Here is a 20,292-nt window from a genome sequence, read left to right on the forward strand (position 1 = left end):
CAATTGCGGCCTTGGTCTGTGAGGCATTGCCACAGGTTTCCTCCGGGTGCTCTGGTTTCCTCCCACAGTCCAAAGATGTGCAGGTTAGGTGGGGTTACGGGGGGGTAGGGCAAGGAATTGGGCCTCGGTAGGGGGCTCTTTCAGAGGGTTGGTGCAGACTTGATGGGCCGAATGGCCTCCTTCTGCACTGTAGGGATTCAATGGATTGGATAGGCTTGGGCTGTTTCCTTTGGAAGAGAGGAAGTGGAAAGGAGATTAAGTTGAAACATATAAAATCGCGACAATCCAAGATGGAGTGGTTATTTCTGATAGCAGAGAGGGTTCAAAGATTTCAATTAATAGGCAGAGAAATTAGTGGGGGGGAGCTGAGGAGGAGTGGTGTGGGTCTGGAACTCGCTGCCTGAATGCTGGTAAAGGCAGAAACCCTCATTGCATTTAAAAAGATATTATGATTCATACGTGAAGTGCTATAACCTGCAGATGTAGGCTGGAGCAAGAGCTGGAAAGTAGGATTAGACCGGATATATCTTTATCATCTACCATAACTACGATGGGTTGAATGTTCTCTCCCTGCATCATAAATTTTCTCTGTTTAATATTCCGTATCTGAATGACATTTTGCTCAATGTGACAACCATATCGATTTTGTTTGGTTAGTAAATGGGAGGTTTTAGCGTTAGCAATTAACCACTTTTTCGCACATTTAACCTTCATCACTCTTTATAAAACCCCAAATCCTATTTTTTTAATACCGTTTTATCCACCTGTACTTCCACTTTCAAGAAATTGTGCATTTGCTCTTCTAGGACTTCAGTGCGTTTTACAGAATCATAGAATGGAGGGCATTCTGGCCATTGTGCTTGTGTCAACTCTTTGAAAGACACTTATGGACAAGCTCCCAAGGTATACACTGGGTCAGAGGCTCAATAAGACTGTCTGAATTTATTGAATTTCCTCCATTGTGCTTCGTCAAAATGAAACATTAAGATTCCAACAGAACGGCGGTGGCTTTGTGCTGGGAGAATGGATTAAAAGTGATCAAACTCATTTTATCTAGGAGTTTTACATCTATCTGACAGAAAAAGTTCTCTATCTGGGGTAGATTCAAACCAGCAGATCTTTGTACCTGAATTTAAAGAACAATGATCGAGTTCAAGGCCCATTCGCCCAGTTGTCGGTGAGCTACATTGGCCGGCTCAATTTAAAAATTCTCATCCCTGCGTTCAAATCCCTCCATGGCCTCACTCCTCCCTATCTCTGTCTCCCCCGCCAGCCTCCAACCCTCTGACACCTCTGCATTCCTCCAGCTCTGGTCTCCTGGTGCTTTTCCACTTCCTTTGCGGCCGTGCCTTCAGCCACCTTGAGCCCGAATTCTGGAATTCCTTCCCGAAACCCTCTCCGCTCCGCTACCTCTCTCCCCTCCTTAAAGTTTCTCCTTAAAACCTAACTCTGGCCAAACGTTTGGTAACCTGTCCTATGAGCTCCTTAAGCCTTTCAGTGTCAGATTTTGACTGATGAGGACCCAGGAAGTGTAGAAGATTGTAGTTTAGTCGGGCAGCATGGTCGGCATGGGCTTGGAGAGCCGAAGGGCCTGTTCCTGTGCTGTACTTTTCTTTGTTCTTTGTTCTTTGTGATAGGTAATTGTAAGCTGCATCAGTCTATTGCACCATCCAGTTTAGCAGGAAATTATCCTTTTGTTTTGCTGATGAAACATAAGAACTTGATGCAGCATGGACTACAAAAAATGCGGCTTGTACAAAAAAAACTAGCGAGTTCATTGACCAGCATTTCCAAGAGATTAATGATCACCATTCTGTAACATGTTCATTATGCAAAGGGACATGGTCATAATGGGAGAGGGAGCAATATAACCAGTAGGCTTAAGTAGGGTGCTATTGCCAAGGGCCGGTGCAGATGCGATGGGCCGAATGGCCTCCTTCTGCACTGTGATCTATGAACCATGTACATTGTTCTGGGGAGTGAATACCTGATGGTAAGCTCTATAAAAATGACGGCTTATTAAACGTCCAATGTTGTCAGAGATTATTCGTCAAAATGCGCAGCGTCCTGGTGGAATATATCAATGGCACGACCACACCTCAAACCCCTGCCATTAAACATACCCAGGAACATGCCAGATCATAGGAAAGGCCGAGGAAGTTGCTAAAACTCAAACGATCTGTTCGTACAGGAGATGCCTTGTGGCTAGCATTAGTAAACGTAACCCTAATATTTCATAAAAGAAGTGGGACCTATATTGGTGAATTCTAAACAATGAACCAAAAGGAAGACAAGTCGTCTGGAACAGTTTATGATTTATGGTTTAGCTCAGAGCTTTCAAAGTGATGGACAAAGATGATGGACAACTGGATCAGGTGCCTCTGAAATAATAAGGAAATGACTGCACATTCCCCATTCCAATAGAATCATAGAATCATAGAATTTACAGTGCAGAAGGAGGCCATTCGGCCCATCGAGTCTGCACCGGCTCTTGGAAAGAGCACCCTACCCAAGGTCCACACGTCCACCCTATCCCCATAACCCAGTAACCCCACCCACCACTAAGGGCAATTTTGGACACTATGGGCAATATAGCATGGCCAATCCACCTAACCCGCACATCTTTGGACTGTGGGAGGAAACCGGAGCACCCGGAGGAAACCCACGCACACACGGGGAGGATGTGCAGACTCCGCACAGACAGTGACCCAAGCCGGAATCGAACCTGGGACCCTGGAGCTGTGAAGCATTTGTGCTATCCACAATGCTACCGTGCTGCCCTAGTTTAGTTTAGTTATCTCCCAGAAGTGACAGCAGACCAACACAGGAACCACAATCACAGATACGAATCATCGCATCGATGTGATCCAGTTATAGCTATTGCAATCCGGGATTTTCTTCCATTTCAAATACATGTCCAGCCTTTATCTCACTCAAATGGAGGAGACCCCTTTTGTCACCCAAACGATTTGAGTGAGATCAAGACTGGGCATGTATTTGAAATGGAAGAAAATCCAGAATTACAATAGTGACCAGACTTCATAAGCATGTCTTGGCTGTAAATTGTGCTTTGAGGGTCTGAGGTGGTGAAATCACGATATAAATGCAATTCTGCCTTTGCCTGACTGGACCCAAAGGCAAGCCCAGGAAAACAAGAGTAAAGATGCCAGAGATGTTTGGCCTTCCTGGCAAGCTTTTGCTGCAACCGCATTTGTAGGTGAGGTGGGGGCTAATTGGATAATTCTTTCAAAGAGCTGGCAGAGGTATGATGGGCTGAATGGCTTGACTATGTCCGGTATGTTTCTATAAATAGCTCTAACGGAGTTATGATGCAAAGTTAATTGGTGCTAAAACCATGTTGATTGTCCCCTAAGGACTCTGGAGTCTTTAGATATCAATTGGTCACATCTCATAAACTGTTCCAGACGACTTGTCTTCCTTTTAGTTCATTGTTTAGAATTCGCCAATATAGGTCCCACTTCTTTTATGAAATAGTAGGGTTAAGTTTGCTAATGCCAGTCACGAGGCATCTCCTGTACGAACAGATCGTTTGAATTTTAGCAACTTCCTCGTTCCTTTCCTATGATCGTGTCTGTTCCTGGGTACGTTTAATGATCTCAATTTACTCATGTATCGTGTCTTGTTGCTCTTTGCACCGGGTCATGTTTCCTGCGGCAATTTGAACTGATCCGGAATTTGTACATACTTAATTTGTGAACAATTCATTCAATGCTACTGTTTGTTGAGATCCCCCCTTAACTACTCGACCACCTGTAAATCTGAATGTTCACTTAAGTACCTACTGGAAATGTATATGGGGCTAAAGAACATATCTGGGGGAGGCAAAATTGGTTGTGGATATTGGTGCATAAAGGGTGATAAAGAGAATCCCAACCCGTTTTAAACCCTACCTTGATATATTTTCCCATTGACATCTGTCCAAAACAAACAGATCGTTGTGAAAATATTTCTGATCAACTCTTCCATTTCCCTTCGACCTTCACCCTTACTCTCAGTTACCCTGCATGACAATTCAGAGTTAGGTGGCCTTTGCTCTTTACAAGGATAACTCTGGTATTTCGGGGCCCTTCCAACACACATGGCCCCCACCCCACCTCCAATTGAAAAATGAAATGAAATGAAAATCGCTTATTGTCACAATAAGCCACAATATTGCCACAATTGTCACAACCAGGGGCTGGTTTAGCACACTGGGCTAAATCGTTGGCTTTTAATGCAGACCAAGGCACGGTTCGATTCCCATACCAGCCTCCCCGAACAGGTGCCGGAATGTGGTGACTAGGGGCTTTTCACAGTAACTTCATTGAAGCCTACTCGTGACAATAAGCGATTTTCATTTCAAGTAGGCTTCAAATGAAGTCACCGTGAAAAGCCTCTTGTCGCCACATTCCGCCGCCTGTTCGGGGAGGCTGGTACAGCAATTGAACCGTGCTGCTGGCCTGCCTTGGGCTGCTTTCAAAGCCAGCGATTTAGCCCTGTGCTAAACCAGCCCCAGTTGCAGCAAAGGCCTGTCAGAAAGGCTGAACATCTTTGACAGCCAAGACATGCTTGTGAAGTGCAGTCACTATTGTAATAAAATTCTGCAGTCACCTTGCATAGCAAGCCCTCACAAATAATGAACGGCAAGGCCATCTCTTTTATGAAGTTGGATAAGGGATAAATAGAGTGAAAAACATGCCTTGCCCTTCTTTAAAGTAGTGTCATGGGATCTTTGATGTCCAACAGACTGAGTCTTGTTTAACATTTCATCCAGAAGATGGCAGCTGCATGGGGCAGCATTCCCTCAGTGTGCAGTACTTCACTGAGAGAGCCAGTCTGGGTTTTGATATCAAGTCACTGGAGCGGGTCCTGAACTCTGAGGCGAGACTGCGATCAGCTGAGGTACGACGAGTTTGAGGCCAGCTAGGAATGAAAACAAATAAATCCAGGGCCCGGCTGAATTATTTGCGTTAATTATGTGGCCGGTTCAAACTGCAATTCGATCTGCAAAGGTTGAGGGAGGCACCAAGCTCGTCCTGAACATGCACAGACTGCGCGATGTATTCAGTTAAATGTGCGGCAGCCAATTATTTTTGAATTGAAGTGTCAAAATGCCCAAGCAAACCATGGCAACCAGTGAAAGATCACACAAGCAGCTCAGTCTGTTTGTTAAACCTAGTTAACTAAAAAGGGCCTGGAATCTTCATGGGGGAAAAAATATGATAAACCATAAGATGTAGGAGCAGAAATTGGCCATTTGGCCCATCGAATCTGCTCCACCAGTCAATGAGATCATGACTGATCTGATATGATAATCCTGAACTCTCTTTCCCCTCTGATCCCCATAATCCTTGATTCCTTTACTGATTAAAAATCTGTCAAACTCAATCTTGGTCATACTTAATGACCCATGCTCTACAACTCTCTGCGGTAAAGATTTCCACAGATTCACTACCCTATGAGAGAAGAAATTCCTCCTCATCCCGTTCTTAAATGAGTGACGCTCTACTCTGAGATTATACCGTTTGGTGGTCATTGACACTCCCACAAATGGAAACAACAGGCGCGATTCAACAGGGAAAATAACGAATGATGCCGCTTTTGGGTGTGTTTAACGGGATGCTTCTCACCGGTTGCAGCACCGCGAAACACACAGCTATTCAACAGCACTTTGCCATTTTTTGGGGCCTTGACGAGGAATGCCCCATCGAGGCCCCACTTTAGTCATTTACTTCTTCCAGGAGTCCTGCCTCACCCACTTGTTAAGGGCAAGACCCTAAGTTCGAACCCTGTCATGGGCAACATGGCACCCGGGCAACTTGGCACTGCCAACCTGGCACCCTGACAGTTCCCCCACCAGGGTGCCTAGGTGGCAGTGCCAAGGTGCCAGGCTGGCAGTAGCAAGGTGCCCAGGTACCAGCGGCAGTGCCAGGGTACCAACCTTCCCAGAGCCTGACCACCCAGGCTCTCCAATGGCCTGGAAGACCCTCCCAGGTGCCACTTGTGTGGAGCAGTGCTAAACGGCACCCCGTCGAGGCCTCGCTGGGGAAGCCGTTAGTTAATGAGCGCAGGGAGAATCTGGCGCCGACATATTTAAATAAGCCTAATGGTCCATTTAAATATGCTGATCTGGATCACGCCCAGTGTGGGCAAAGTCCAGATTGCAACGTTCGGTTGAATCGTGCGGGACATCTCAAACTTCGCGAATCTCGCGAGAGGCCTCATCGCGTCATCAAGTCAGGCTCGATGAGGCCGGTAAATCCCACCCAACATCTCAGCATCTATAGATCCAACGACAACGAGAATGAGGAGGACTACACCAATAAACATATCGGATGCATACGGGGTTTGTTGTTTATTACCCCGGCATATTGCTGAAATTCCAGTCATATCTCAAAACTAGGATTAACACTGGCTAGGTCCCGAGGGTAAAGGTTAGCACTCACTCATGAACGTGATCTAAAACGTGACAGGCGAAATAATCTGAGGTAAGACCCAAAATATATAATAATGCTCACTGTGAATATAATGATACATCACTCCTTATTTGGAGCATCAGATTGTGGGACTACTCCAAACGTTTAAAACACTAACACTTAATTGTAAAGTTAGGGAGTTACGCAGAATGGCTCTTGTCTTCAAGATCCTGCCTGTTGGTGTCACCTTTGGAATGATTATAGAGAACCCACTCTTGGGAATGTCTTCGACTCTGATCAATGTTCTTTGCGATCTTCCATTGATTTTTCTTTTCTCCTGGGGAAGGGATAAAGCTGTTTTCTCTGTTAAACGTGACCTCAATTATTTACTTGATGCTGGAATGAACTGCAGATCAGTTTTGGTGGCAGGTGTCTGTGCTGGTTTGGGATTTAATGTCACCGTGACCCTCACAGTTTTTACAGCAAAGAAACAGGCTGTTTGACTTTACATTTCCATATCAGCGTTTCTGCTCTACATAGCTCACTCCCATTCTTTATCGAACCCTGTCAACAACACCTTCTATTCCTTTCTCCCTCATCTGTTTATTTAGCTTTCCCATAAATGCATCTATGTTTCTCACCTCAACTACTCCTTGTGGTAGTGATCTGCCAATTCAGACCACTTTCTGGTTGAAGAGGTTTTTTCTGAATTCCCTATTGCATTTATTAGCAACTATATATCACCCAGTGGAGATCTTGCGGCGCAATGGGTAGCACCCTTGCCTCTGAACCGCAAGGTCTGGGTTTGAGTCCCACTCCACGACGTGATGGCCAAGGAAGGTGTGTTTGTAATGCAGCCAGTTAGGGTATGAACCTGCAAAATGCTTGCCACACACACCAATGGCAGGTGGTAAGAGAGGGGCGAGGCACCAGGTCAGCCATGCTTGATGCGGAATGATGCCCTCAAAATAGAAGCCTCTGGTGACAGACTAACTATTCGAGGAATAACTAGCTATGGGAACAGATGAAAGTCTGCCTTGCACACCACTCGGTGTGGGAAGAGAAACATACTATGTTGTTGCCATTACAAGAGACTTGGTTAAGGGAAGGACATGATTGACAGCTTAACATTCCAGGATACAGTTGCTTCAGGTGGGATAGAGGGGACGTAAAAGGGGTGGGGGAATTGCACTACTAGTTAAGGAGAATACCACAGTTGTACTGCGGGAGGATACCTCGGAGGGCTCATACTGCGAGGCAATATGGGTAGAGCTCAGGAATAGGAAGGGTATAGTCACAATGTTGGGGGTTTACTATAGGCTTCCCAACAGCCAGCAGGATAGAGAGGAACAGATGTGTATGCAGATCTAAACTCCATGATTTTAGAAGAAGCTGCAGGTTGCAGCTCTGAATAAGAGTCACATGGGACACTATTTTGCTCTCTCTATCGATACTGCCGAACCTGCTGTGATTTTCCAGAACTTTCTGTTTTTATTCCCCATCAGTCCATGTTTGCCCGGTGCTGACTGCCGCTTGTTGTTCTGAGTTGTTGTCTCGTTGTCAGTGTTGAATAAGCAAATCGTTCGTTACCTTGGAGAGTGTCGGAAACATGTGACCATGCAAATTAGGCATGCCGCAAGGGATTGGCAGCCAGCGGCACAACCTCATCAATATTTCTAGGCCAACAAACCAGTCTGGAATCGAGCCTCAATGGATCTGGGCATCGCCAGTGACCCAAACCAAAAATACTGGACAGAATGACGTCAGGTACCAGGCATGGGACAAACCAACTGTGTGATATAAAACCCAATGAATGACCGCTCTAGGTATGAGTCATAACAGACAATAAATGGGCAAAGCCATAAACACCTGTTATATTACATCTGAACTCTGAGAGAAGCTTAGTCCAATTGTGCCTAAATCTAATATGGTGGCAGGAATTTTAACCCCCAAAAATCTTTTGATTGGGGTGAGGTGAGAAATATAAATATTAAAACACTCAAACCGGATCCTAATCCATCTCCAACCTGCCCGCTCCAAGGTTAATGTGAGTGGGGAGCGCTCAGAAGGCAGGATCGCTGTTTACATATTATAACAAAGCTGGACGTCCCACATCCAACCAGTCTTACAGGACTGACCAGAAATATCCCGTTCCTCAGGAAACCCAAGAGCTCAAGGAAGATGGAGACAGTGATTGTGAGACACTAGGTTTGCAGCGTTGCTCGTGGGTCAAGAAGAGTAGACCTTGCCCCCACCACCACCACCGGCCTCCCACTGCTCCTCCAAGCTGCATGCTTCTCGGCTCTTTTACCATGGCCCCATTCAAAAATGTAAGGAAGAGTTAGACAAATTTTTAATTGGTGATGGGTTGAAGGGTTATGGAGAAGGGGCAGGACGGTGGAGTCAAGGCCAGGACGAGATCAGCCATTATCGAATGGCAGAGCAGACTCGATGGTCCAAGTGGCCTAATTCTGCTCCTATATCTTAGAAACTTATGAACTTATCCCCCAAACCCCCACCCCCTCCAAAAAAGTTCAGTGATTGTAGTCTCCCCAGCCGGGATTTAAGGATCAGACCCTTGTCTATATTTCTCGAAGCAGCTGCAGGCTCTCCTACCTGTGGCTGTGGCCTGCTCCAGAGTACTCACACCCACCCACCTGGTAGTCAGGCCCTTCTGGGCAGGGATCCTGTCAAAAGAAAAAGTATTCCCAACCAAGATGCCATTCCCTCACTTAGAAACAATACCCATGTCAATAGAGTAGGGGTTGATATCAAGGATAATTAAAATTAATTTTTAGCCAAAATTATTGCTGGATGACTAAGTTGTAAAACAACAGTTCAATTGGGTTTCTGGAAATGAAAGCTCCTCAATAATGATATCGCCAGAGTCTATTTTAATAACCATCAGTAAACCCTCATTAACGACATTTCATCGGTCCGGGTGCTTTCACTTCAAAAGAACACTACAGCTTGGAGAGTTCAGGAAAGAACAAGGATTATTCCAGAAATTTACATTCCTGATTTGTGGAGCCATCATGACTTGAACGGAAGCTGGACAAACCAATGCCCGTCTCACAAGAATTAACTTTCACCCACACAGATGTATAGGTGCATGAAGTAATGATAATAATCGCTTATTGTCACAAGTAGGCTTCAATGAAGTTACTGTGAAAAGCCCCGAGTCGCCACATTCCGGCACCTGTTCGGGGAGGCCGGTTCAGGAATTGAACCCGCGCTGCTGGCATTGTTCTGCATTACATGCCAGCTATCTAGCCCACTGTGCTAAACCAGCCCCTAATTTCTGAACAGCTACAAAAGGTTGGGTTACGGGGATAGCGTGGAAGTGTGGGCTTAGGTAGAGTGCTCTTTCCCAGGGCCGGTGCAGACTCGATAGGCCGAATGGCCTCCTTCTGCGCTGTAAATTCTATGATTCTATGATTGCGGGAGCTTGCAAAAAAAAAAAACTTGATCCCCCACCATCCCAAAAGTGCTTCACGGCGAATCAATTATTAGAGCACAGAAAAAGACCATTCGGCCCATCATGTCTCCACTGGCTCTGCCAATGAATTCACCGAGTGCCATTCTCCAAAGTGGGCACTAACTAAGTCGCTGGGTAGCTGGCTGACTGAGAAGTCGCTGTTGAAATGTGGGGATGGCTGCGATGTTTCCGACCTTACAACAGTGGGCACATCACAAGTATTTCACTGGCTGGAAAGCACTATGGGACATTCGGAGGCAATGAAATGTGCCACAGGGTATGGGCTCCCACCCTGCTGGTGACTCAGGAGCAGGCACGCATGAGGCGGAAATGGGAGCTCAGGAACACCACAAAAAGGAAGCTTTCTAAGGAGGCTGCAGAGGAGTTAAAAATAATGAAAGCCCATAACTGTGTTGGCCATTAGTGTGTGTGTGTGTGTGTGTGTGTGGGGAGTGGGGGGGGGAACCTTTCCACAGAACTGGCTATGGCTGCACAAGGCCTTAACTCCCTGGCACGCTCGGTGGGGTTGCTGGGAAGACGCCTCCAGATGGTGCTGGACTCCAAATTCAGTGGAGTGACTGGTCCTATGCTCAGCAATAGCACAGGTTCAGAAAATGACCCCCAAACTGGACCTTCAATTGGCTGCCTGCCTCTGAACAGCATGTTGCTGATTCCCTTGTCCGTCTGCCCCTGAGAAACTCCTGCCATTCCCCCCCGTCTCCGTAACTGTCTCTATGGGGTTGCGATGATCCCACCCATTGAGCCATTGACCTCCCTTCCCAAACGGAAAAGGCACAGTGTAAAACCAGTTTCCTTATTTCCCAGTTTTTACTGGTGCTCCATTTCAAGGTGCACAGTACCAGTTCGGACCGGTATTCTTATTTCCCAGTTTTCAACAGTTTTTTTCCTTCAGGGTTTCTTGAAGACCAAAGAGAGGAACCTCCTATTTCAGTCAGTAAATCAAGTAGAGTAGCCACAGAGCCACATTAATCGATGCCCTGCTCTGCTTGTCTTTGATATCCCATAATCCCAATTTGACCTATGCACTGACATCAAGGCTTCATGAGCTAGGAGATGGTGGCCCCAAAAGCAAGGGGCCTGAGGAGCACCAGAAATTGGCAGCGGCCCCCCCCCGGCGATTCTCCGCCCGCAATGGGCCAAGCGGCCGCTCATTTTCGGTCCGTGCCGCCGGCGTAAATCAAACCAGGTCCGTACCGGTGGGACCTGGCTCTATGGGCGGCCTGCAGAGTCCTCGGAGAGGCAAGGAGGGATCTGGCCCGGGGGGGGGGGCGGTCCTCCACGGTGGCGATCGGGGCCCTTCGATCCGTGGGCGGGCCTGTGCCGTGGGGGAACTCTTTCCCTCCGCGCCGGCTGCTGTCAACCACCGCCATGGCCGGCGCGGTGAAGAACCCCCCTGCGCATGCGCTGGGATGATGCCAGCACATGCTGGTGCACCCGCGCCTGCGCCAACTTGCGCCAGCCGGCGGAGGCCCTTTGGTGCCAGTTGGCATGGTGCCAAGCCCTTCCGCGCTGGCTGGCGCGGCGCCAACCCCGCCGCCGCCGGCCTAGCCCCTGAAGGTGCGGACGATTCCGCACCTTCCAGGCGGCCCGACGCTGGAGTGGTTCACGCCACTCCTCGGCGCCGGTACGGGCCGTCCCGCCGGGTAGGGGAGAATCCCGCCCTGGGTATCTGGCCTCATCTGCACATTCAGGCTGAGTACGGGGCCCCAGTGGTCAGCTCACTCCAAGAGAAAATACCATTTTGGCCCTCGCTAGTGCCAGCCCTTGGGCCGACTCCAAGAGAGAAAGGGGGAAGGTGTTGGAGTTGCATTGGGGCACGGGACAGTGGAGCGGGCCGTGAGGGGCACAGTAGTGGGCCAACTGAGGTCGGTGAAGAATCCTGGGCAGGATTCTCCAATCCCGCGGCAGAGTGTCTACGCCGTCGTAAACGCCGTCGCGTTTTACGACGGCGCGGATGGGCTACTCCCATGACTAATTTGCGCTGGAGCGGTTCGTGCTGCTCCAGCTGCAGGTCCCGGCGTGAACTGTGCCGCAGTGGCCTCCTTCAACGTGCCGGCCCCGACGCAACATGGCGCAGGACTACAGGGGCCAGTGCGTAGGAAAGGAGACCCCCAGCCACAGAGGCCGGCCCGCCGATCGGTGGGCCCCACAGGGTCGGACCCCCCCCTCACCCCCAAAGGCCGCCACCCGACCCTTACACGCCGAGGTTCCACCGATCCAGAACAGGTTAGAACAGCGCCGTCGGGACTTGGCTCTTTTCTTACGGCCGCTCGGCCCATCCGGGCTGGAGAATCGGTGGGCCGGCTGCGTAGAGCGGCCCGCAACCGGCGCCGCGCCAACCACGCCAGCGCCAATGGCGCCGGTTCTCCACTCTGCGGAGAATCACGTGCCGGCGTCGGGGCGGCATGGCGCGATTTGCGCGGGCCGCCGGCGATACTCCGACCCGGCGCGGGGTCGGATAATCCTGCCCCCTGAGGGGACAAGTAGTACAAATGGCTTTTTCAATGGAGGTTAGGTCCCGAATTAACATTCGCAAGGGGCTTAGCGTCCATGGCAGGCCGCCATCCAGGACACCTAAAATGCGGCCTACAAATTTTGTAAGCAACCAGTCCTCATTACAACAAGAACAAAGGACAATACTGCACAGGAACAGGCCCTTTGGCCCTCCAAGCCTGTACCGGTCACAGTATTAACTTTGGCCAAAACCCTAAAGATCAAAAAATATACACCTACATCTGAACCTTGTTCTGTCCTGTCCCTTACATAATCAATATATGAAAGATAACAGTCATTAAGCAATAAATGTAAGACTCTAATATTATTTCAAATGAGCAGTTATCTGGGGCAAAATTCTCCAGAAACGGCGCTATGTCCGCCGACTGGCGCCCAAAACGGCGCAAATCAGTCGGGCATCGCGCCGCCCCAAAGGTGCGGAATGCTCCGCATCTTTGGGGGCCGAGCCCTAATCTTAAGGGGCTAGGCCCGCGCCCGACGAATTTCCGCCCCGCCAGCTGGCGGAAAAGGCCTTTGGTGCCCACCAGCTGGCGCAGAAATGACATCTCCGGGTGGCGCATGCGCGGGAGCCCCCCCCCAGGACCCCGGAGCCCGCCCGCGCCGCCTTGTCCCGCCGGTAAGGGTTTAATCTACACCGGCGGGACACGCATTTTAGCGGTGGGACTTCGGCCCACCCGGGCCTGAGAATCGCGGGGGGGGGTCTGCCAACCGGCGCGGCACAATTCCCGCCCCCGCCGAATATCCGGTGGTGGAGAATTCGGCAACCGGCGGGGGCGGGATTCACGCCAGGGTCGGAGAATCTCACCCCTGAAGTGCTCTTAAACAGAACAATATTGGACTATTTATTCAGTACAAAGGGAAAGCAGGTGCATTGCCGTGACAAATCTTCCAGCATTTTGAATTCAGAATAATGCACAAGTGTACATGCCCATGAATAGAATGAACTGGGAGACAAATTAAGGACATAACCTTGATTCTGCAGCAAAGTGTTGAAAATGCTGAGTGTCAGATTAAATATGACAGTCACTTTTTTAAACGATACAATAAATCTCATTCCTCAACCAAAATTGTTCTGTGATTAGTTCTGGAGTGAGGTACAAAGTAGAATTTTATTCATGCAGTGGCTTGTGACTGAAGTCTTCGGAGACACTTTCTAATGCATCCACTTACCCGTCCAAGTCTTGAAAGTTCACATTCACCCTCTTGGCAGATCCCAAGAGCTCTGGAAAAGAAAAAACAACAAGAAGGTTGGAAGTGAGCAAAAAATAGAGAATCCTTCACAAGAACCATCCAGCGCAGAAGGAGGCCATTTGGCCCGTCGATTCTGTACCCAACCTCTGAAAGAGCACCCTGCCTAGGCCCATGCCCCGCAAACCTGTAACCCCACCTAAACTTTGGACACTAAGGGGAAAGAAGCTGTCCAATTAGTTCTGTTACCGTACTCCTTTCCCACCGCCCTGAAATTTCTTTACAAATATATACCAAGAAAGGAGGGAGGAGGGACTTGCATTTTCATCGCACCTTTCATGGCCTTGTTATGGGCCAGGGTTTAGAGAACCCCAAAGTGTATCATGGAGTTTACCTGACCCACAAACGTTACTAGATTGTGGTATGGGGAGCACACGGCCCACTCTACAGGTGTGGTAGAGCAGAAATGGAAAAGTAGTTTTTAAAGCAAAACAATGTTTATTCTATGAACTCAAGTTAACCTTTTTAAAACATACAGTGAACATCTTAGCAACCATCAATACAAATACAATCCCCAAAGAATACAACACTAAGTAATGCTTGAAAGCTTTTGTTTTTACATCCATAAGACTTGAAACACCTTTTACCAGAAGCACATCAGGTTAAAGTCACTACTGTTATTAGTTTTAAATCACCAGGATCGAATTACAGTCTTTAGATTACAGAGAGAGATTCATACACCTTCTGGCTGTGACTGCAGTTATCCAGCTCTGAAAACGAAACTAAAACACACCCTGCAGCAAACAGCCTAAAACGAAAGTAAAAAGCTGACCGACGGCCCAGCTCCACCCACTCTCTGACATCACTGCAGTAATAAACACCTATTTCTTAAAGGTACTCTCACTACAGATACTTATATACACACCCATTTATAAACACCCATTTTTTAAAGGCACTCTCACATCACAGCCTCAGGAGGTTCTGAAGCACTTTATGGGCAATGATCTACTTTTGCAATGTAGTCACTGTTGCAGTGTGGGAATCACACAATCAGCAGTGTGGTAATGGCCGGAGGATGGTTTTTTTGGTGCTGTTAGGGGGGTGTATCTTGGTCAGGGCCTCGGGGAGAACACCATTCTCTTCAAAAGAGTGCCCTGGGATCTTTTACATTCACCTGAGAAATCAGATAGAGTTCCTTTTGAGCGTTGCCTTTTAAGAGTTAAGAGGTAGAAACAGGTAGTCATGGTGATGGCATGCATGTAGTGCGTATACAGAGGGCGGAACGTGGGAAGCCAGTCAGGGACGTTTTGGAATAGTTATGTCCAGAGGTAGCAAAGTCCCAAAAGAGGGTTTCACCATCAGATAGCTGAGGTGGGGCAGAGTCGGGTCGTATTACTGAGGTAGAAACAGGTAGTCATGGTGATGGCATGGATGTGTGGTCAAAATAAAGACACCATGATTGGGAACAGTCAGGATCAGCCTCGAAAGACTGCTAGAGCCACAGCTTGAGAATGAGGTTTGGAGTGGGGACGAAAGACAAAAGCTTCAGTCAGTCTTCTTAATATTTAATTGAAGGAAATTTCTGCCCATCTAGTACCGGACGTCAGATAAGCAGTCTGCTAATTTGACAACAGGAGTTGAGAGAGGTGGCAGTGAGGTAGAACTGGGTGTCATCAGCGTACATGTGAAAACTGATTAAGTGTTTTTGGATGATGTTGTCAAGGGACAGCATGTACATACGAACAAATGAAATAGGAGCATCAGTTGGCCAATCTGTTTCTGTTTGAAGTTCTGCATTTCCATCGCCCCTCAATAACCTTTCCCGAACAAGAATCTTTCTGCCTCTGGCTTAAAACACCCAGTGACGCCGCCTCCACCACCTTCGGAGGCAGGGGTCCAAAGTCGCACAACCCTCTGAAAGAACATTCTCCTCATCTCTGTGCTAAAAGGGCGGCCCCTCATTTTAAAACAGTGGACTCACCCACAAGAGGAACCATCCTTTCTACGTCCACTTATAGAAGTAGAAGTTACAGTGCAGAAGGAGGCCATTCAGCCCATCGAGTCTGCACCGGCTCCTGGAAAGAGCACCCTGCCGAAGCCCACACCTCCACTCTATCCCCATAACCCAGTAACCCCACCCAACACTAAGGGCAATTTTGGACACTAAGGGCAATTTAGCATGGCCAATCCACCTAACCTGCACATCTTTGGACTGTGGGAGGAAACCGGAGCACCCGGAGGAAACCCACGCACACACGGGGAGGATGTGCAGACTCCGCACAGACAGTGACCCAAGCCGGAATCGAACCTGGGACCCTGGAGCTGTGAAGCAATTATGCTAACCACTATGCTACCGTGCTGCCCTGGTCTTCGCTGCATTTGGTCAAGACCGTTCAGCATCTTATAGATTTCAATCAAGTCACCCCTCATTCTTCTAAACTCAAATGGAAACAAGGCCCAATCTGTCTAGTCTTTCCTCATAAAACATGTGGATGAGAAATAGGAGGAAGGCGAGGATACCAGAGGTAACTGTGGAGGAAGAGAAGCCATGGCAAGTGATTCTCTGGATAAAGTCAGGTAAATAAGGATGGAACCAGGTAAGAGCAGTTCCACTCGCAGGACAATGGGGGAGAGAGACTGGAGGAGGAAGGTGATGTGGTCAATCATATTATCGCTGCAGACAGATCAACGTGGGTGAAGAGGGAGTTTATCACTGCCTCATTCATCTAGGATATAATTTGTGACTTGGATAAGAACAGTTGTGGAACTTTGGCTGGGTCGGAAACCTGACTGGAGAGATTCGAACTTAGAGGCCAGGATTTATCATGGAGGCTGTGGCCCTGTCGATGGGCCAAAAAGTGAGAGGAGAGCCTGTGTTTGCCAGCCCTGGAAGCCACAACACTATTCTGCGTAGTTCAAGCAATTTGATGCTTGAGGCTGTGGCGTCTGCACCCCTCTGAGGCAGGATGTCCCACCTCTAAGAGCTGCTGGCCATTCAGAGAGCGGGCCGATTTCCGATCTCAGCAGCGCCGCCGGGAATGGGGGCCGCTATTGGAACTGCAGTAGACACTGGATCAGGGGCCGCCTGGCGGCCCAGCTAAATGGTAAGTGGGGCAGTTCACTGGGCCAGAGTCAGGCAGGCCTTGGAAAGGTCCCGGGGCTAAGGGGCAGAGGGAATCGAGGGGTGAGGAGCCTATGGGGGGTCCTCGGTGGACCTCAGGGTGCCCCAGCAGGAGTGATTCTCCCGGAGCTTGCAATAAGACCTCCAGTCCAACTCCCAATGTGGTAGACCCTGAACTGCTTTCTTAAGCAGGCTGGCAAGACACAAAGATGAATCGAAGCCATTGTCAGCAGACCATTAATGTAGATGGCTCACCATCTCCTTCTCAAGGGTAAAAAGGGATGACCAATAAATGCCGGCCTTATTAACAACATCCACATCCTGGTCATGAATAATTTAGAAGAATATGTCAGAAACCATTTGAGGGGAGGCAGTGGTATTGTTGCTTGACTAGTAATCCAGAGATCCAGGTTAATGCTCTGGGGACCCGAGTTCGAATCGCACCAAGGCAGGTAGTGGAATTTAAAAACTCAATAAAATATCTGGAATTAAAAGTCTAACGATGACCATGAAACTATCGTCGATTGTCTGAAAAACCCGTCTGGTTCACTGATGCTCTTTAGGTCGTCCTTACGTGGTCTGGCCTACATGTGACTCCAGATCCACATGTGGTTGACTCTTAAATGCCCTCTGAAATTGCCCAGCAAGCCACTCAGTTGTATTCAACTGCTACAAAGGATTGAAAGTGGACGGACCACCTGGCATCGAAAATAGCAAAACCAGCACTGTCGACATTGCAAAGTCCTCCTTAGTAACATCTGGGGGCTTTGCCAAAATTGGGAGAGCTGGCTTGTGCAGACTGATCAAGCAACAGCCTGACATAGTCATACTCAAGGAATCATACCTTACAGACAATGTCCCAGATATGACCATCTCCATTCCTGACAGGACATACCTAGCAGAGGTGGCGGCACAATGGCATATAGTCGGGAAGAGGTTGCCCTGGGAGTCTTCAACATCGACTCTGGAACCCATGCTGTCTCGTGGCTCCAGGTCAAATATAGGCAAGGAAACCCCCTGTTGATTACCATGTTCCATCCCACCTCAGCTGATGAATCAGTCCTCTTCCATGTTGAACACCACTTGGAGGAAGCACTGAGAGTGGCATGTGTAGAGAATATGCTCTGGGTGGGGGACTTCAATGTCTACTCCCAAGAGTGGTTCGGTAGTACCACCACAGACCGAGCTGGTTGCATCCTAAAGGATTTGACTGCTGGACTGGTGATGCGGCAGGCGGCGAGGGAACCAATAAGAGGGTAAAACAGACTAAGCCTCATCCTCACATGCCTGCTGCAGGTGCATCTGTCCATGGCAGCATCAACAGGAGTGACCATTGCACAGTGCTTGTGGAGACAAAGCCCCGTCTTCACATTGAGGATACCCTTCATTGGGTTGTGTGGCACTACCACCGTGCTAAATGGAATAGACTTTGAACAGATATAGCAACTCCAGACTGGGCATCCATGAGGTGCTGTGGGCCATCAGCAGAATTGAACGCAGCCACAATCTGTCATCTCATGACCAGGCACATCTCCCACTCTATCATTAATAGACAGAGTTAAGTGATCCCACAACTAACGGATCGTATCTAAGCTCCGCAGTCCTGTCACATCCAGCTGTGAATGGTGGTGGATAATTAAACAACTCAATGAAGGAGGAGGCTTCACAAATATCCCCATCCTCAATAATGGAAGAGTCCAGCACGTCTTCAACCAGAAATGCTGAGTGGATGATCCATCTCGGCCTCCTTCAGAGGTTTCCTAGTATCAGAGATCAGTAAGAAGTCTTACAACACCAGGTTAAAGTCCAACAGGTTTGTTTCAAATCACTAGCTTTTGGAGCACTGCTCCTTCCTCGGGTGAATGAAGAGGTAGGTTCCAGAGACAAATATATAGACAAAGTCAAAGATGCAAGACAATGCTTGGAATGCAAGCATTTGCAGGTGATTAAATCTTTACAGATCCAGAGATAGGTGTAACCCCAGGTTAAAGAGGTGTGAATTGTCTCAAGCCAGGACAGTTGGAAGGATTTTGCAAGCCCAGGCCAGATGGTGGGGGATGAATGTAATGTGACATGAATCCAAGGATTCGGTTGAGGCCGCACTCATGTGTGCGGAACTTGGCTATAAGTTTCTGCTCGGCGATTCTGCGTTGTTGTGCGTCCTGAAGGCCGCCTTGGAGAACGCTTACCCAGAGATCAGAGGCTGAATGCCCTTGACTGCTGAAGTGTTCCCCGACTGGAAGGGAACATTCCTGCCTGGTGATTATTGCGCGATGTCCGTTCATTCGTTGTCGCAGCGTCTGCATGGTCTCGCCAATGTACCACGCTTCGGGACATCCTTTCCTGCAGCGTATGAGGTAGACAACGTTGGCCAAGCCGCACGAGAACGTACCGCGTACCTGGTGGGTGGTGTTCTCACGTGTAATGGTGGTACCCATGTCGATGATCTGGCACGTCTTGCAGAGATTGCCATGGCAGGGTTGCGTGGTGTCGTGGTCGCTGTTCTGAAGGCTGGGAAGTTTGCTGCAACCAATGCTTTGTTTGAGGTTGCGCGGTTGTTTGAAGGCAAGTAGTAGGGGTGTGGGGATGACCTTGGCAAGATGTTCATCTTCATCGATGACGTGTTGAAGGCTGCAAAGAAGATGTCATAGTTCCTCCGCTCCGGGGAAGTACTGGACGATGAAGGGTATTCTGTCGGTTGTGTCCCGTATTTGTCTTCTGAGGAGGTGGGTGCGTTTTTTTGCTGTGGCTACCAGAACAAGTCCAAGGTTGGAATCCTGCTGCGAGTAACTCACTTCCTGCACCCCCCCCCCCCCCCCCCCCCGCCAGATGTGTCAGATGTGTGATGGAATACTCTCCACTTGCTTGGATGAGTGCGACTCCACCAACACTCAAGAAGGTCAACACCATCCAGGACAAAGCAGCCTGCTTGATTGCTCCCCCCTCCACAAACATTCAATCCCTCCACCACTGACCAACAGTGGCAGACGTGTGTACCATCTAAAGATGCACTGCAGGAACCCGCCAAGGTTCCTTGGGCAGCACCTTCCAAACCCACGACCACTACCATCTAGAAGGACAAGAGCAGCAGATACCTGGGAACCCCACCACCTGGAGGTTCCCCCCCCCGCCACCCTGACTTGGAAATATATCACCGTTCCTTCACTGTCGCTTATTCGCCCTATTGATTGCACAGACCTGGATAAATTCCTGGTATAACAAAGTGTCACTTCTGCAGCTTAAGGCTTCAAATGTCAGCACATAAAAACTGAATGTGGCCTGCTCTTTTACATTCAGAATGTAGTCACAGTTTAGTACCAGAGTATAACTAGGCGGCTGCAAATTCCATTCTGCTGCCAAGACATAGTCCTGTCTCCGCCCTTACAATGGGAGCCCTGTTTTGTGGTGACTATTTGCTTCACGTTACAGCTGAGTGGGCCGTCACACCGCTTCCTAATAACATTAGCAACCCAAGTTTATAAAACGCCCTCCAAATTTCGACTGTGGTCCAAAGATGTGTTTGTGGGAGCTTGCTGTGCACATTTTCCCGCTGC

At 48.7% G+C, this 20,292-nt stretch overlaps 1 protein-coding gene across 9 annotated transcripts in view; it reads right to left on the minus strand.

Moving 5' to 3' along the window:
* Positions 1–20,292, minus strand: part of caskin1 (CASK interacting protein 1) — a 733,094-nt gene that overhangs the window by 282,748 nt on the left and 430,054 nt on the right. For all 9 annotated transcript variants that reach the window (XM_072481603.1, XM_072481604.1, XM_072481602.1 and 6 more), the window contains exon 2: positions 13,600–13,651. In XM_072481603.1, the coding sequence (XP_072337704.1) occupies positions 13,600–13,651 (52 nt within the window). The remainder of the gene's footprint in view (positions 1–13,599; positions 13,652–20,292) is intronic.

Source organism: Scyliorhinus torazame, chromosome 17, assembly GCF_047496885.1.
Source record: "Scyliorhinus torazame isolate Kashiwa2021f chromosome 17, sScyTor2.1, whole genome shotgun sequence".
Lineage (NCBI taxonomy): Eukaryota > Metazoa > Chordata > Chondrichthyes > Carcharhiniformes > Scyliorhinidae > Scyliorhinus > Scyliorhinus torazame.